Source organism: Silurus meridionalis, chromosome 17 (genome assembly GCF_014805685.1).
Source record: "Silurus meridionalis isolate SWU-2019-XX chromosome 17, ASM1480568v1, whole genome shotgun sequence".
Taxonomy (NCBI): domain Eukaryota; kingdom Metazoa; phylum Chordata; class Actinopteri; order Siluriformes; family Siluridae; genus Silurus; species Silurus meridionalis.
In genome coordinates this window covers 14505764-14523384 of record NC_060900.1, presented here as the reverse complement: position 1 = coordinate 14523384, position 17621 = coordinate 14505764, and the positions used below count along the sequence as shown (strand labels likewise).

The 17621-nt window shown below is 37.5% G+C and overlaps 1 protein-coding gene across 2 annotated transcripts; it reads left to right on the top strand.

Annotated features, from left to right (window-relative positions):
- The first annotated feature begins 1417 nt into the window (after positions 1-1417).
- Positions 1418-16017, top strand: LOC124400346 (AP-3 complex subunit sigma-1). 2 transcript variants are annotated; one of them, XM_046872112.1, is made up of 7 exons: positions 1418-1617; positions 6753-6844; positions 6969-7080; positions 7162-7233; positions 7687-7794; positions 10431-10472; positions 15417-15548. In XM_046872112.1, exons 1-6 carry the CDS (start codon positions 1549-1551, stop codon positions 10464-10466), a joined length of 489 nt encoding a protein of 162 aa, XP_046728068.1. In that variant the 5' UTR covers positions 1418-1548; the 3' UTR covers positions 10467-10472; positions 15417-15548. The 2 variants fall into 2 exon arrangements, with proteins under 2 accessions (XP_046728068.1, XP_046728066.1); XM_046872110.1 differs by lacking the exon at positions 10431-10472 and having other exon boundaries at positions 1420-1617; positions 15417-16017.
- The last annotated feature ends 1604 nt before the right edge of the window (positions 16018-17621 follow it).

Below are 17621 nucleotides of genomic sequence, written 5' to 3'. Positions count from 1 at the left end.
CATCAATTAGGACTAAAGCAGCTGATATTAATTAGTACTGATAGGGGGCAGGGTTTCTCTCTCAATACTGAAAGATTTCAGGTGATCTCCTGGCTTTCTATGCCATTTTGCACCTTGTTATCTTCATGTGTTCAATACTTGTTCCCTGTGTCATTTCACTTTATTTATTTTGACTCAACTTGTATACTTAAATGTTCTGATTTCTTTTTATAAATTCAATATTTGGTTTGATGGCTACATCTGGTGGAAATTTTGTGTCAGTAGCCCACTTAGAAATCCCCTTACTGATAAAAATGCTGATGTGTCTAATACTTATTTTCCCCGGCTGTATATATATATATATATATATATATATATATATATATATATATATATATATATATATATGCATGCAGATCTGTCACAGTTTTTAAATGAGAATAATAAAAAAAAAGGGTAGCATTGTGGTCCAGCACACAGTGTCATGCTTTAAAGCACAAGGGCCCTGTCTGTTTGCATGTTCTCCTGTTGTCTTCATATTCTCCTCGAGTGATTCCTCTGGATTTCATATTGTCCCTGGGTATGAATGTGTGTATATGGTGCCCTGTAGTGTCCCATCAAGGGCATACCTGCCTCACATCCACATCCACTGAACCAGACCAGAAGAAAATGTTTACTGGAAATAATGAATGAATGAATAAATGAATGAATAGATGAAGTATGCATATGGGTTAATAATAATAATAATAATAATAATAATAATAAATAAATAGCAACTAAAATGGACTTGATTTGATAAAGCACTGTGCATATCAGGCATTACTTTATGGCCACCGATCAGGCATACCATTATGACCACCTGCCTAATATTGTGTTGTCCCCCTTTTGCTGCTAAAACACCCAAACACCCAAATACCCATTGAGCATTAACAGCATTAACTTCAACAGCAATTTAAGCTACAGTTGCCCGTCTGTCGGATCGGACTACACGGGCCAACCTTCGCTTCCTGCATCAATGAGCCTTGGATGCCCATGACCCTGTTGCCGGTTCACCACTGTATCTTCCTTGGACCACTTTTGATAGATACTGACCACTGCAGACTGGGAACTGCCCACAAGAGCCGCAGTTTTGGAGATGCTCTGACCCAGTCGTCTAGACATCACAATTTGGCTTTTGTCAGACTCGCTCAAATCCTTACACTTGCCCATTTTTCTCGCTTCCAACACATCAACTTTAAAGACAAAAATGTTCACTTGCTGCCTAATATATCCCACCCACTAACAGGTGCCAAGACTCACCGGTCATAATGTTATAATGTCAAAATATTATGTCTGGTCAGTGTGTATCAACATGTTAGTGAGAGTTTTTCTTTGAGCCTCTGCGGAAGGATATGGGGATGATGTGCCGCGGTCGCTCGACTCCACGCACTGCTGCCATGTGTGCGCATCCGCTGCGCCGCCGTACAGTTGAGTGGCTCAGCACTAGTTTCACTCAAGTACTGTAACAGCGGAGCGGAGCGTTCTTTACCCGGACTTGGCATTCGGATTCACTGCTTCTTAAACAGTAACATGATAAAAGCCATACTCATATTCAACAACCATGGAAAACCCAGGCTTTCGAAATTTTACGAACATTACGTAAGTATGAGTTTCATTGACGCTAGCTAGCAAACTCCGGGCTAAGTTAAAGCACCAGTCGGATGAAACAGAGGTCTGGGAGAAAGAGAGAGAGAGATAGAGAGATGTAGAGAGATAGAGATCTCCTCTCATTTCTCATAGAACCTCCACAGTTGTTTCGGGGTACATTTTTGTAATTGGCCATTTTACACAGTCATTAATTTACAGACTAATAAATGTGATAATGCCATTGGAAATATCTGGAGCTAACTGGCTAGTCGAATCAGGGGCTGAACAGGCACATGGAAGCCAAATCATTTGCCTGGAATTTCGGTGTCGTTTGATTTGACTGATTTGTTTAGTGTTTGGTTTTGATTTTATTATTGCAACATCGGGGTCAGTCAGTGATAGTTGACATCCTCCAGAACTGACCATGGAGTGTTTTCTTGCACAAGAGCATGCATCATCATGTGAATATTAATTATAAATGGGGAAAAAAACACGCCGACTGAATCAGGCTAATGAAATACTAGATAAGAGAGGGAAGAGAGTGTCTTGTTACGTGTGTGTGTGTGTAATATGAGCTTGAATTTCTGATCATGTGTGATGCTACCAGCATATACTCTTACACAGGAGAGAGAGCTCGGGTTACCACGTGACCCGGCCTTGAGGTTGACTCGTGATTCAGTGAGTCTTCCCAGGCTGGATTCAACACACACACACACACACACACACACGCACGCACGCACGACCAACATCATTTGCACATAATTGCTGCTAACACAATTTCAGTGTTCCCATGTACAGTATTTATTATTATTATATGGACAAATCTATTTGAACTGCCACAAATCTACTGTCATGGTCCCTGCTGCGGTGTCACTCTGTCTCACTGTCTTATGTTGTACTTTATGCATTAAATGTCACACCCGGTTGGTTTTGTGTAGATTTGTGTTACTTTTTGTTTGTTTATGATATCTGATGTAGCACCTTAGTCCTGGGGGGAACATTGTTTCGTTTCCCCACTGTACTGTACTGTGCTGTATATGGTTGGACAATGAAAGCTGACTTGAGATAAGAAACAACCCCAAACATACCAATCCAATTTTCTACAAATAATTAAAAATTACTTAAAAATACTTAAAAATACTTAATATGTACTAAAGTACTTACTTGTACTTATAAATAACATCTTACTCATTCTTTATCTACACATTATCTGTGTAAAGCTGCGTTAAGTCAATGTACATTGTTAAAAGCGCTATAGGAATAAAAATGAATTGAATTGTTTGCTCATTTTTTTTTATTTGAAAAATCTAAATAAAGAAAATAAAGAAAGAGGCGAACACATTTATTCCCAACGTCCTTTCTTTACTCAGGAAAAAGAAATAAATAAACTCCAGCAAAATATTATTTTTAATCACTAAACTTTTGTTATACTGATGCACCAAGTCTCAAATCAAGCAACAACGGCCGTGATTATTCTTCTTCTTCTTCTTCTTCTTCTTTATTGGCAGTTCACATTCTTAAGTAGAGCATTACCACCATCTACTGTGGTAATGGATCAGAGACATCTATCTCTATTCCCCAAAACCAAAAATCCGCCATAATGCACAAAGCCAGGAATTAAAACCATCCGTGTGGAAACATAGCAAAAGTTCTGTTTGGTGCCCCGAAAGATTTACGTAATATAAAACACCATAATTACTAAAAACATTCACAAGGATATTTTGTCTTCATGCTCTAAATTGAGTATGTTTTCCCTAATAATATCCTTACATTTGCATTAAGCATCCATATTTGTCCATGCGTATGTTGATTAGAGTATTAAAAACTTGGGTATTTCAGGGTAAATTTTGAACAGATAAAAATGTGTGATTAAGTTGTGATTAATCGTGAGTTAACTCATGACAGTCATGCGCTTAATCATGATTACATATTTTGATTGCTTGACAACCCTAATATATATATGTATGTATGTATGTATGTATGATTGAAGCAGCTACCGATGCGATACGATACGATTCACCCCTATTATGATGTACGACGCAGTGTGATCCAATTTCCGGTTTGATTCAACATTGCAACATGATGCAATGGAAAAAAAATATGATGCGTTGCAATTTAATATCAGAGAGTTCGCTTTCATTTATTTGGTTATTATTGGACAGCAAATCATAAATTATACTTACCTGCCTGTCTAAGTGATCTAAGATTAGAGAAGTGATCCATGCATTTCTTTTACATACCCACAGTTCTAAGACTGGTAGATTTGCATGGTTCAGGTTGGAATAGAAGAACACAACACACAGTGAAATTGTTGGAGGTGGAGGAGAAATGAGCCACTACAGGAAGCATACACTGTTTCCACTCTTTGATTAGTGCTGCTTACTTGTTTTGATTTTTATTTCCTCTTACTGAGTATGCACTCTGATCCAGACTCTTAAAAAAAAAAAAAAGCCTGTCACTTACCACAGGCACACAGCCTTAAGCATGTGATCTCAGCCTCAGATGCTCAGCTCACAGGATATTAATTATCTGATAACTTTTGTACTCTTTTCTCACTACAGTCTTCAGGATCTTTATTTTGAGGTTGCAAACCCATTGGCTGTCTGGACTTTAGTGTGGATGGATGGATGGATGGATAGATACTTTATTCATCCCAAAAGGAACACTTTTCAGGCACTGGTTTGCAGTGGGGCCATGATATAATCACTCGACTAAAAACCATACCATCACCAAAACAGATTAGTCTGAAGCAGTGATCAGTGAATATACAAGATCATCTTATGTTTGTTGTCCGGCTGTAGGAAAAGTATTGAGGTGGTCTGTTGTCTGTGAAAGCAGCCGATTTTTGGCTGTTTACTGATTATTGTTTATTGAGGTTTGTATTGCAAGATCATTGCCATGCAAATATCATTGCCAAGTACCATCACCAAGCATGCAAATATCATTGCCATGTAAGATCTGTAGTCTTGTAGTTCATTTCCCTGTTGCTCCTGGTTATTGTGTGTTAGTTAGTAAAACCACTACAAGTTAATCAACTATCAGCATGCTAATATATTATATACATTTTAAAATCATAGAAACTATTTAAGTGTACAGAATATCATTAGTGTTTGTACTGTTGTACAAGATGTTAAGTTCTAGTGGGCAGCACTTAAATTTTATCTTCCATGCCGTGTACATAAAACTGTGTACTTTAACCTTGAACTTTAAAATATCTCATTTTCACCTTCTGGGATTAATCTAAATCTATTACACATACAATTCTTTTCTACAATTTAAAGGCAAAAAAACTGCCAAGGTAAATATTCTCTTTAATAATCCAATATTCTTAATCCTGCTTTATTATTATTATACATTTTTTATAGGAAGTTTGTTTTTATAAATAGCTACAAGCAGTTATTGTTGCATTTTTTCTTGTAAATAGTCAGGATGTAGAAATTCATCTTTTGGACTCACTTATCCAGGGCAAATGAACAGAAGTGTTTCCCATTAACAACATACAAGTGCCGAATATTTTGCCACTATATACTGTGAATCTAAACTCCTTCACCAGCTGTCGGAATAAAAGCTCAAAAGACCACACACGCGCCTTTTGTTTGAGCCTAAGCTAATATCAGATCACATTGCCTCTGGCTTGTGTGAACAGTTCGCCTGTATAGATGTGATGTCAACGAATACATTTTTCATTGTTTCTTCCTTTGGATTCTTTTGAGTATAACATGTATATTTAATATGTATATTTATTGAATTCTCAGGTCATCGTAGCAGGTGGGGACGGAGTTTATAGACATTTTTCGAGTGAATAATATCTAGTGGCACGTGGATGCTAGAATAATCTAAATCGTAAAAACAGTTTATTTTTGAAATGTGAATATTTTATGGGAGCAAGAATGCAGTGTGTGCTCGCAGGGTTCAAGGAGAGCAGCTGATTCAATTTTATTCTTTTACCTCATTTATTCCTTTTCATCCATTTACCCTGGAGTAACATCAGATGTGTAATAGAAGTATCAAATCAAGACACTAAGGATCTCAAGACGGGTTAGAGACCCACCTTTCCCACCTCCGCCCCCCAAAGTGACAATAAATAAATAAAATCAAATGCGAGTGCCCTGTATGAAGCCTTTACACCGGAGGTTATGGGTTGCAGTGTCCCTGTGTGCGAGGAAACAATATGAATTTCCCTAATGGGAGTCATTTAAGGGGATTAACGAGATGCAGGTCTACTGTTATCTCGAAAAACAGCAGCACACTTCGATTTTACGTTGTCGGTTTGTTAATTTACATTTCTGGGCGTTTATTTTCTGAGAGTGGAATTAAATGGTCTTAAGAAGTCTAGTGCAAGAGCTACCAGTAACCTCAGCTGATAACTACACCCTAATCACACTCATTGCAGGAACACACACTGCTCCACCCTCCACGGTAAGGGTGCCAAGCTAAATGTTGTCACTTGTCATGAAGTGGGGATGTAAATGCTGCTTAAAGAGCTCACATTACTGAATCGTGTATGCTCTTGGGCCCTTTACATTCATCCAAGCAAATTTTGTCCATAGTGATCTGCCAGCTGTGATCACAAACCAGTGAATTATGGCATTGTTTGTTTTTCTTTCTTTCTTTCTTTCTTTTTTTGTCCATGTTGGAATCGTTTTGTACCATCACAGGTTTTTCAACCGTGACATCTTTGCAGGTTATGGTTTTTACGGCATAGAAAAGTTTCATTCCAGTGGATTGATTTCTTCAGGGTTTATTCTTCATTTATGGGTATGAATAGAAAAAAAAGAGGGAAATACGGCATTGCAAGGGCATGTGAGCTGGAATCTGATGTGTTTCTCCACACCTCCAATGTGGACCAAAAGTCAAGCTTTAAACGAACCTAAATGAGTTCTTGACATGATGGGTGAAGTGCATTCTGTGCGATATAACGCCACACTCAATTTTCACTCAATTTTCTGCCGTTTCTCTCTTTTATCTTTTGTAGATTTGACACGCTTCATGTGTATGTCTGAGGTCACGGGGTAAAATAAGTGGGAATGGTTGCCCAAGTGTAGCAGCTGCAGAATAGACTGTGTAAACGAATTCATTTTTTTATAATGTAATACAATTTTTGTGCAGACCTGCTTATGAAAAATGATTTGCTTATTTTATTCCAGACTGAAGACACAGAGCAGCAGATCATCAGGGAAACGTTTCACCTGGTATCAAAGCGGGATGAGAACGTCTGCAATTTTCTTGAGGGGGGAATGTAAGAACAATTAACAGGCTTTAATTGTATATAGTAATCAACGCATTCAACAATAATTAAAAGTCTCAGAAAGCATTTTATTTTTGGCTGCTCGGCGTAAGTGATATTTTTTTTTTACGCCCAGGTTGATAGGTGGATCGGACAACAAGCTGATCTACAGACACTACGCCACGCTGTATTTTGTCTTTTGTGTGGACTCTTCAGAGAGTGAACTTGGCATTCTAGACTTAATCCAGGTACCTTATTGTCAGCAGTGTATTTCAGTGTTATAGTATAATTGGACTGTAAAGTTAATCGTGTCATTTGTCATCACACAGGTGTTTGTGGAAACGCTGGACAAATGTTTTGAGAATGTCTGCGAGCTGGACCTTATTTTCCATGTTGACAAGGTAATGTATAATGATTTAAACAAACGTTTCCCTAGATAGACCTTTTACACTTTATGGCCACTTGTTTGTGAACACCTGACCATCACACCCACAAGCATCCAGTTCTAGATTTATTTCCCTATTGTTTATTTATTTTTTAGATAATAATAATAATAGAGTTCATCTGAGTGCTATTTAGGGGGGTAAAGGTCAAGGCTCTGTGCAGGTCACACAAGATTTTTCACACCACATTTGGCAAAGTTAATTCTGTTAATATATTTGCACACTTCGAACTTTGTGCCAGCAGAGAAGGAAAGACCCACATATACAGTATGTGTGCTGGTCATGTATCCACAGACGTCTGTCCATATAAGGGCACATTTGTAATATGTTTTTTGAAGAAAATATTTAAAGAGTAATGCATTCCAGTCTTTTCACTGTTACTTGTTAGCATTTGACTTTGACATTTCCCAGGTACACAATATCCTGTCTGAGATGGTGATGGGTGGCATGGTCCTGGAGACTAACATGAACGAGATCATAACGCAAGTGGATTCCCAAAACAAGATTGAGAAGTCTGAGGTAAGACTCCTGCAGCTATGCAACTCAATTCTAGGAATGTGCAGGCATGACCGTATGTGGACCGCATGTCCCAGAATGCCCTTTCTGTGATGCCTGTTTGTGGCTCTCTGGCCTGCTATGCTGTGCTCCACACTAAAAGCTCAACCTGCAAATTGCAGTCCCTGCTCTAAAACAGAGTTATTCACAGTATCCATTGGGGGATCAAATTCTGACTTCACCCGAAACACCCACGTGACTAGTGCTGCTTTTCTCACCGAGTATTTCAGCTAGCTGGAACACAGCTCCAAAATGACCATAACGCTCATGTTAACAAGATGTTCTCTTTCACCGGAGAGAACGCTTAGAAGGTTGTGGGGATGATGGCAGTAATGATTAGTATTTGATGGTGAGTCAAAGACAATATATTTGGTTGCTAGAATGATTTAGGCTTCATTAAAGATTTGCTGGCAGGCAATATCGTTTATTACCATCATTCGATAAAACAGGATAATTGGCACTTTTTGCTTTCATTCAACATTGTCCTGATTGATTAGCTGTGCTATTCTGTGCCTCTCAATAGTTATAAAGATTGCTTTTTATATCAACATTGTTTCTTTATTTATCTGAACATGGTACATTTTATTTAGAAGGTCAAACTATACAACTGCATGTTCATGATATCACCCACCGAATAATGTGGGAGAACAGCAATGCATAAAATCATGCAGACACATCAGAACGGGGAGAAATGTAATCTCAGGGACTTTGTCTGTTCGTTTCTTCATTTATTATGTTAAACGCTTTGCCAATTTTTACCCACTAGTTAGATTTTCCCTGTCAACATTGTATTATTGTAGTTTTTTCAGCCATTTCCCTGTACTACAATACCCACACTTCATTACACAAATTACTGCTGTGTTCAAATAATCCTTGCTGCTGCCTGCCGATGTCTAACTATTTAAATCCTTAGTGCTGCTTGCTACCTTTCATGTAGTGCCCAGATATTCACCTCAAGCAGATAAAATCTTCTTCCAAGGTGAATCAGGAGTGGACTGAACTAGTTTTATTATCCAGGAAAAACATGACAGTGTCGAAGAGGCCAAGTAACACTATTTTTAAAAGTTGTTTGAAGACTGTTACTATTTTATATTTTGGGTTTTCTACACACGTACAAAAAAAAAATCACCCGTAGCAGACTATTGGTATAGATACTGTGGATCTGATAATAATTGTGTACTTAGTGTGCATGTTCACTGTTTGAGTCTTTTGTGGCTTCAAATATAGGCATTTTGAATTCTATTGAACTTTATGAATTCTATCGAACTTTACTTTTACTATCTCTCCAACAAATAACAGATTACTAACAATAGATAAATGAACTGGAATTCAGTTTAGTAATTGCATGGGTGCAATTATGTATAATTATAATTTTTTTATTTTTAAATAACCAATTTTTGGGCATTGTTTTTTGTTTTGTTTTTTATAAAGGAGTGAATAAGTGAGTAAATATCTGAATTATTCTCAGCACCTTTGTGTCATTAACATCAAATCTTCTTGCTTGATCTCTCTTTTGACAACCTACCTTAGACCGCAGTATGTTACAAAATGACCCTTAACTTTAATTTACATATGAATGAGCAAATTATAAACATTCGGTACGTTTGTTCATATTAAATTTTTAAAACCGTCTAACTTGATTCTTGCAGCTTTTTTGCTAATTATATCATCATATGTTTTGAATTATTTTACATTTTGAATGATTTTTTAATTATCTGTAGTTTAGGTATATATGGCATGTGCTGACAAATCTTTTGATATTACAATAACTACCCAACAGATTTCCATAATTCTATATTTTTACAGTATAACACATACACACACACACACACACACACACACACACACACACACACACACACACACACACATACAAGAATGGGATTTTGAAGGTGACAGCCATTTGTAACAATATAAACTTCACTATTTGACCAAATATTATCTATATGTAAGCCTTCCCCAAATGGTTTGCCACAAAATTAGAAGCATGCGATTTTCTACCATGTCTTTGATTAAGCCCAAACCTGTTACAGCATGACTATTTTTCTGTGCATAAACTATTAAGTAAACGTCCTGGTATGTTCATCCAGTCATCTGGACATAATACATTAACAGTAGTGGCAGAATGGGGAAGCTTATTCATCTTTGTCCATCTGCTCATTATCAGTTGCAGTACTTGTTAACAGGAGAACACCTTGTGCTTAGACTCACAAAAGTATGTTAAAGTGCATTCTGAATACTTCAGAGTTCTAGCAGGGTGTGGAGGAGGTAGGTTCTGATTACTTCAGAATGAATGTCTGCTTATAGCTCAGATTGTGCAAACCCTGTTCAAATACTGCTGCTTTCTGAAAGAAATACAGGAAGAGTGACAGTATTACGAAATGTGCATAATGACCACAACCTGCCGCTTGACTATCACAGCATTACCGGCACATGCATAATAACCTACATTTTGTTCGTTCAATCACATAGTCTGCGGTCTAAGGTGGGTTATATTCACGCTTTCCGTTCTACAGACTGTGATTACTTATCTGCTTTAACTACCATTCCTCATTCCTCTTTCCTGACTTTCTCTAGTTCTTTCCATTCTCTTCTTGCAGACGTTTATCTTTCAGTCCCCCAGGCAGGACAGGTAGACCCAGGTACTGCTCTGAATTCCCAACCAATCATTTTGTACAATTTTGCACATCCTGAGGACGAATATTAGACTTTTAAGAGGTACACGGTGTACCTTTGTGCAGACTGCAAGGTCTAGTTTTAAACGCATAAACTGTCTGGTTGAAAGGATCCAGTGAAGATCCGTCATCAGAAGACAACCTTAGCAACGAAGCTAAAAGTTCAAACAGATCTGATTGTTACCTGTTTGGGTTTAAATTGAATGATTTCTACTTCTGTGCGCTGAACACGCGCTATAACTGTGGAATTTAGTTCAGGCAAATATAAAATCTGCAGTTTTAAAACAATTGTTGATTGGCTTTCAGTCCAAAACAAAAGTTCGTTCTCAGGATAACATGGAAGATCGCAGCAGATTTGTTTTAAAATTTTTTGGGGAAATCGCTAATATTGTGTTAATCAAAGAGAAGATTTTGCTATGGCATAATATGGATCACAAGCCAAAAAATATTTGGGACAGAAAATTGTTTTTTTTGTGTTTCCTAGATTGAGAGTATAAGTTTATCGATGCAAATTGATAACTGGTAATGACTGACTGACTCAAATGCATCAATTTTCGAAAATCGTCTATTTTCATGTATTACGTTTATAATATTTCAAATCTTGACAGTAGTAAAAGCAATTGATGAACAGCATGGGATTATTGCACAAAAAAAAAAAAAAAATTTAATTCTCAGTCTAGTGATGGGCAGTTTTTAAATGTGGACATTCGTCCATTTTGTAAAGCCATTTAATAATGAAATCAAACCAGGCAACTCAGTTTGCCAACACAAAAGAGTCTTCTATACTCTAAAACAAGAACAATCTTGTCTTATGTAACTTTTTGGTGGGAATCACCTGGATATGCATGCATGCCGGGACCTTTCACCAACAGTAAATACTGCTGGTAGATAGCTTTGTTTTCCATTTCTTTTTCATGCCTTGCACACATCTGACCACTTGCACCACAGAGCTATCTGTTTGCAGGTACTGGTAAACTCGGATTCAAAAATCGAGGTTTGAGAATCACAAAATGATCTTGGGAAATCCATCCATGTGGAACCACACATTTTCACACCAACCCATACTTTTTCCTGCCTGCCTTGCAGTTGCACTAGACCTCAGCAGACGTTCATCTGCTAGACGTCCCATCACTAACGAGTGCCACAGAGCACAAAACAGCTGAAAACCATAACACAATTGGAAGAGAATAAATCAGTTATTTTGACATGAGACCCTCCAAAAAGCTGTTGCCGTGATTCAGAATGGTTGTTCTCTCTTGGACAGATACATAATAGAAAAATCAGGCCCCACAATCTAGACCAAGAGTTCCATGCAACAATGTCCTTGTTCAGTCGAAAGACAGTTGTTCTGTCTAAATGTCCATTTGAGAAGCCTGAATTGGTTTTTAAAAACTTTCTCTTTCAGGAAAAGTTTCCAGATGTTATCCAGGCTGTGCAAGAACAGGACCGGGTCACATTGCTGGTCTCTTGCGATCCCTATTTTCATGTCCGCTTATCCTTTTGTCTTTCAAGGATTAGTCATTCCAGTTCAAAGTTTTGCACTATGACTACTTTATGTGCCTCCATCAAGGACCAGCTCATTCATTCGCTCACAGTATATCATACCCTCACACGGCATGGTGCTCGTCCTCACAGTGAACTCAAAAATGGCTCCTTAGCCTAGGACCCCCGTATGCCACAAAAAGAGGTGCCCTTGTCTCAGATAGAGGGGCACAGGCTGTTCTAGCTTGCTGAAGAGAGACGAACTTGCTGGAGGCTTTTTAAATAAAAAACGAGTCTTGTTAGGGAGGGGTTGGCAGGCAGATGTGTGGTGTGTTCAATTCCTCATGATGATGTGGCATACATTACCCAGACCTCAGGTGGTTAGGAGGGGAAAATAGAACACTATTTATTCATGGTTCCTTGTCGTTTGGGGGCTAGCATAGGGCTAGAGAGAAAGTTTCAGGTGGAACACGACTGCAATTCATTTATTGTCAGTACCGAGTTATACGTTGTACTTTGACTTTGTTGAAGGTCTCAGCATGTGTGTGTGTGTGTGCATGTGCAAACGTTGGTATTTGGGTGATTCTTGCCACCACCGGTCGTAATTCAGAATGCACAGAACAATAGCTCCATGCATAACAAGTGACCATTTTTCTGCAGCTGGAGATCAGAGTCTCTCTATAGATCTCCCAATAGACTTTTTTTTTCTTTACTCAAGATTACAAAGAAACAAATCATGCACATGCTTTGATAAATTATAGAGTTGCTTAAAATGATGTTTGAGTGGATCCTATTTTATAATAAATAGTTTATAGTGAAGAGTTTCTCCCTACGGCCCAGAGTAGTCTGATCTACTGGTCACCTGACAGTGACACTACAACAAATGTGATTTATTGTGTAGTAGGCGTAAAGGTTTTTTATTCTTGGCATTATATAGTTACGTTATATTTACTTTTCAGAGTTGAGTAGCAAGTACTTTATTAATCCCCCAAGAGTAAATTCAGTATGTTATTCTATATCTATACTTATATATGAGTAATACAATGAATGTACACATGGATGTGTGCTACTGTAGGTGTTCGAAATTGCAGCATGTGCATTAGCCTGCACATAATGTCCAGATACTGCCGAGTGGTGAACCAGTCAGTTTTAAACTCGTGGTCTGGTCTAATTAAATGGTTGATTAAAAATAATGTTGTAATGCCCATCACTAGTTTAGTTTTAGACTTGTATCCTCTCGCAGCTTATCTTCAGTATGCATAAATAGAAGCACATTATTCTTTTACACCTTTTGTAGTCAGTCAGTTCTTACTGGACATTCGTGTCTGTATGTCTGTTAGAAGTTTTAATTCATTTAATCACAGTTTTGTCTGTGCATCTATTCTTATGGGCTTTGCCAACAATTCCTTACCCAGACTTGGGACAAACATACAAATATGTTCCTTTTTGAATCGCTTTATAACATGCTACAGATGAAATATCCATACGTAGATATTAATCACACTGAATAAAGGGTTATTTAAAAATTCACATATCCATATAGCAGTTTTGTTGACCCGTCACTAACTAATGTGTGGAATTCCTCACTGTTGCTCTGGCTGTCTGGCTGTGAATTTTTCAGTGTGCAATCCTCACCATTTTTGCTTGTATTGCTTGGATTGTATAGGAATGTTATCCCCAAATTTTTCTTTCTTTTTTTTTATTTAATACTTTCATATTTAGGCCTTTTGAATGCCATACTTTATTCATGTCTGTAACAAAAACGGTTTTTGATTTTTATTTATTTTTGAAATCTAGGGAGGAAAAAACTGAAAATTTTACCAAAAGAATATTTATCGTAAGAATATACGTAAGAACATTATATTATATATATTTTATATATATATTTTTATATATATATATATATATATATATATATATATATATATATATATATATATATATATATATATATAAAACCTGTTTTAATGAGAGCATTTACACAAAGGAAGTTCATTCTTTGGTTGGCTTTAGGAATTCTGGTTTCCAATGAAATAGTCTTTAGGAATTCTAGTGCATATAAAAAATCTAAATTGATCGTTACATACAGTCAGCCATAACATTTGAAACCGCCTGCCTAATATTGTGTGATTCCCAAAAGAGCCTGGACTCCACAAGACCTCTGTACGTATGCTGTGGTATCTTGCACCAGGATGTTAGCAACAAATTCTATACGTTGGGTTGCAAGTTCCTATGTAGAATGGACCTGATTGTCCAGCACATTGCACAGATGTTTGATCAAATTCAGACTGGACAGTTGGGCAGCTGGAGGACAAACCCTTTGTCATGTCCCCCAAATCATTTTTTAAACATTTTTGCAGTTTGGCAGGGAACATTATCTTGCTGGAAGAGGCTACTGCCATTAGGGGATATCGTCGTCGTCCCGGTAGGTACTAAGCCCTGTATAGCAGGAACTCCCCACAAAATCTGCTGTTTTAGAACAATGCAACAACCCGGTCATGTCGCCATTAGAGTTTTACTTTTAAAAGCTTAGATCCTTCCAACACTTTGAGATATGACTTTTCACTTGCTCCCTAATATATTCCCAAACTCCTTGACAGGTGCCACTGAATGAAAAAAATCAACATTATTAACTTAATCTGTCAGTGGATTCAATGTTCTGGCTGATCGTTGTATATTGATCCAATATATCTGATCTATATTTATACCACTACACTGTTCATCACTGGAAATAAGTGCTTTAAGTGTTGAGAGCAGGTTGATCATTGCTGCCAGTGAAGCGGGAGCTTACTGGCCTCAGAATGGTATCCAGTTTGTTGTGAATGGACTATACAGTGTAACTGTTTGGCTAATTAAGGAACAATATTAAATTAAAATTCTTATTATTTATTATAATGGGGCACAATTATGGGGTAGTTGCCTCAAATCATGAGAAAATGCCTTCTCTCTGCACTGGTTAACAATTTGTCTGGCATACATGTCAAGTTAACAAGTTAACTCCTGTCATCTTCTGTAGAATTGTGATTAGATGGGTTTTTTTTTTTTTTTTTTCCCCCATTAAACTTTCTTCCACTGCTTTCTATTTTTCTCGTGCCCAGTTCATTCAAGACTTTTAGTTTTGGAAAAAAATATATATAGCCCATGCTTTAACCTTTGCATTTCGTGAACACCCAGATATTCAGTTTCCATTGTTACGATTTCCGGGTAGTTACACTCGAAATTGACCCCGAGACATGCATGTGCATATTGAGCTGTGAGAACAAGAATGCCAGTTTGCACCCATCTGTTATGTGCTTCGCATTTCGTGTGATGTCGACTGTATCTGTGAATCGTGACTCGATTGTCCGTGTTGCCTGTTCTTGTGCGAATATTTCCATGCCATGGTTCAAACACTACTGTTACTGTGTGTTGGTGCGTGTGTGTTCACAGGCTGGTATTGCAGGGGCTCCTGCACGTGCTGTTTCAGCAGTAAAGAACATGAACCTGCCAGAAATGCCCAAGAACATCAACATTGGAGACATCAGCATAAAAGTGCCAAACTTGCCGTCTTTTAAATAGCAGCAGTGGACAGGATGGGCGTAGATATATGCTAAATGTTTACCAAACACAAATTGAATATCTTGTAAAGAAGGTACTGTGCGGTTTCCTGTCGTGTTGCTTTTGGTCTTGGAATGCCATTTATGTGTAATTTTTTTTTTTCTCTTTTTTTTTTTACTCTATGGAAATGAAGTATTTATTTATTACATTCCATTAGCCTTTCTGAAGGTTTGCTCCTACAATTTGGCTGCTACAGTATTTGAAGATCATGTCTTTATAGTGCTTTGTACACCAGACCTATAAATATCCTCGATTATGGAAACATCCAAGTGATGCTGTATATGCTTTAATCGTATTACTGGTATTATACTGTATGTAATCAGAGTATTTTATATATAATTTATCTTTTCTTACTCTAAGCAATGCTTTTATCTTAATCAGTGCATGTGAGTGTTTTCTGTTTTTCACAACAATAAAAAAAAAAGCCTCTCTATTTCTTGTATTAGTGCTTTCCTTACACTGTAGCGTAATATATTATAATAGAATAACTCTTATTTAAAGCTCATTGCACCTTGCATTTTCCATGCATACACAAACACACAACAGGATTCTAATTAAATACAAGTACTTTATTTAGAGTGAACACAACAAATGATGCATGTGAGCAGAAACATTTCACTTTTATGTTGGTGTGACTGTCATACATGAAGCTTTGTTTTGTTGTGCACACATTTAATCTCAAAGCAGATGCCCGGTGAACATTTCCAGCACATACTTTCTGACACATTACCTGTTCTTTCTAAATAAAGTACTTGTATTTAAATACATTCATGATGTGTTTGTTTATGCATGGAAAATGCATACACTGGGACACAACAAATGAAAGCTACATGTGAGCATGACAATTTCACTTTTATGTTGGGGTGACTGTCATGCATGAAGCCCACAAGTCAAGTCAAGTCAAGTTTATTTTGTATAGCGCTTTTCACAACAGACATTGTCTCAAAGCAGCTTTACAGAAATCAACAGTTAAGGTGAATGGTGTGCATTTATCCCTCCCTTAGATGTAATGAGGAAGAAACCTTGAGAGGAACCAGACTCAAAAGGGGAACCCATCCTCATTTGGGTGACATCAAGAGTTTGATCATAAATCTTTCAACAATACAGAACACAAGTAAAACAAAGCCAGTGTTCCTTAACACACCAGATTTCCTCACAATGCATTTATAGCATCTGTAGAAACTGCCCGTTCTGGGCCATGTTGCTTTAAATGATGCTACTCCTTTGTCATGGGAAGTGGAACTAAAAAAAAATTTCTTTTAAAATATATGATTGTTATATTATTGTTATTTATTATTGTTATTCAAATATTCTTAAACATGAACAAACATTTCTGGAATCTTGTCAGAGGGCCTGATAATAAATCAGAGACACCTATGTGCAATTTTAAATATCAAATAAGTATAAGCCAACCAAAATTTCCAGTTTTGCAGTGCAAGGTTTTTGCTGCATTTAGCAGAAGGCCTTGTCCGGAGCGACTTACAAAAGTGCTTTGAGTCTCTAGCAATGAATAAATCTACACTGGTACACTGGATTACAAACTTAAGATAAATCAGCCTATAACTCTGTTGAGTTAGTTACGCCAAGGTTGCGAACAGTGGTTGAAGGGGAGAGAAGAGAGTAATGAAGAGTTATTTGGAGATCTTGACCTGGAGATGAATCACCTGGGATAATCAGCAGTTCAGTTTTGCTGGGGTTGAAGTTTAATTGATGAGCACTTATCCATGAAGATATGTTCGTCAAGCATGCCGAGATCCGAGCGGAAGATGTGGTATTTGAGGGAGGGAAGGAAAAGATGAGTTGAGTGTCATAGGCATAGCAGTGGTAAGAAAACCCATGTGAGGATATGACATTACCAATAGAGTGGGTATAGGGGGAGAAAGGAAGGGGACCAAGTACCAAGCCTTGTGAGACACCAGTGGAGAGTCTGCATGGGGCAGATGTGGACCCCCTCTATGTTACCTGGTATGAGCAACCTTACAAGTAGGAAGCAAACTAATTCTATGCTGCTCCACGGATACCGAGGCTCCTGAGGGT

Bases quoted from the DNA above. Each gene is read 5' to 3' on its own strand.
- LOC124400346 (XM_046872110.1), top strand. From the start codon at position 1,549: ATGATAAAAGCCATACTCATATTCAACAACCATGGAAAACCCAGGCTT. The intron at 6,845-6,968 runs GTAAGAACAATT...TTTTACGCCCAG, and splicing joins AATTTTCTTGAGGGGGGAAT to GTTGATAGGTGGATCGGACA. The intron at 7,234-7,686 runs GTAATGTATAAT...GACATTTCCCAG, and splicing joins TTATTTTCCATGTTGACAAG to GTACACAATATCCTGTCTGA.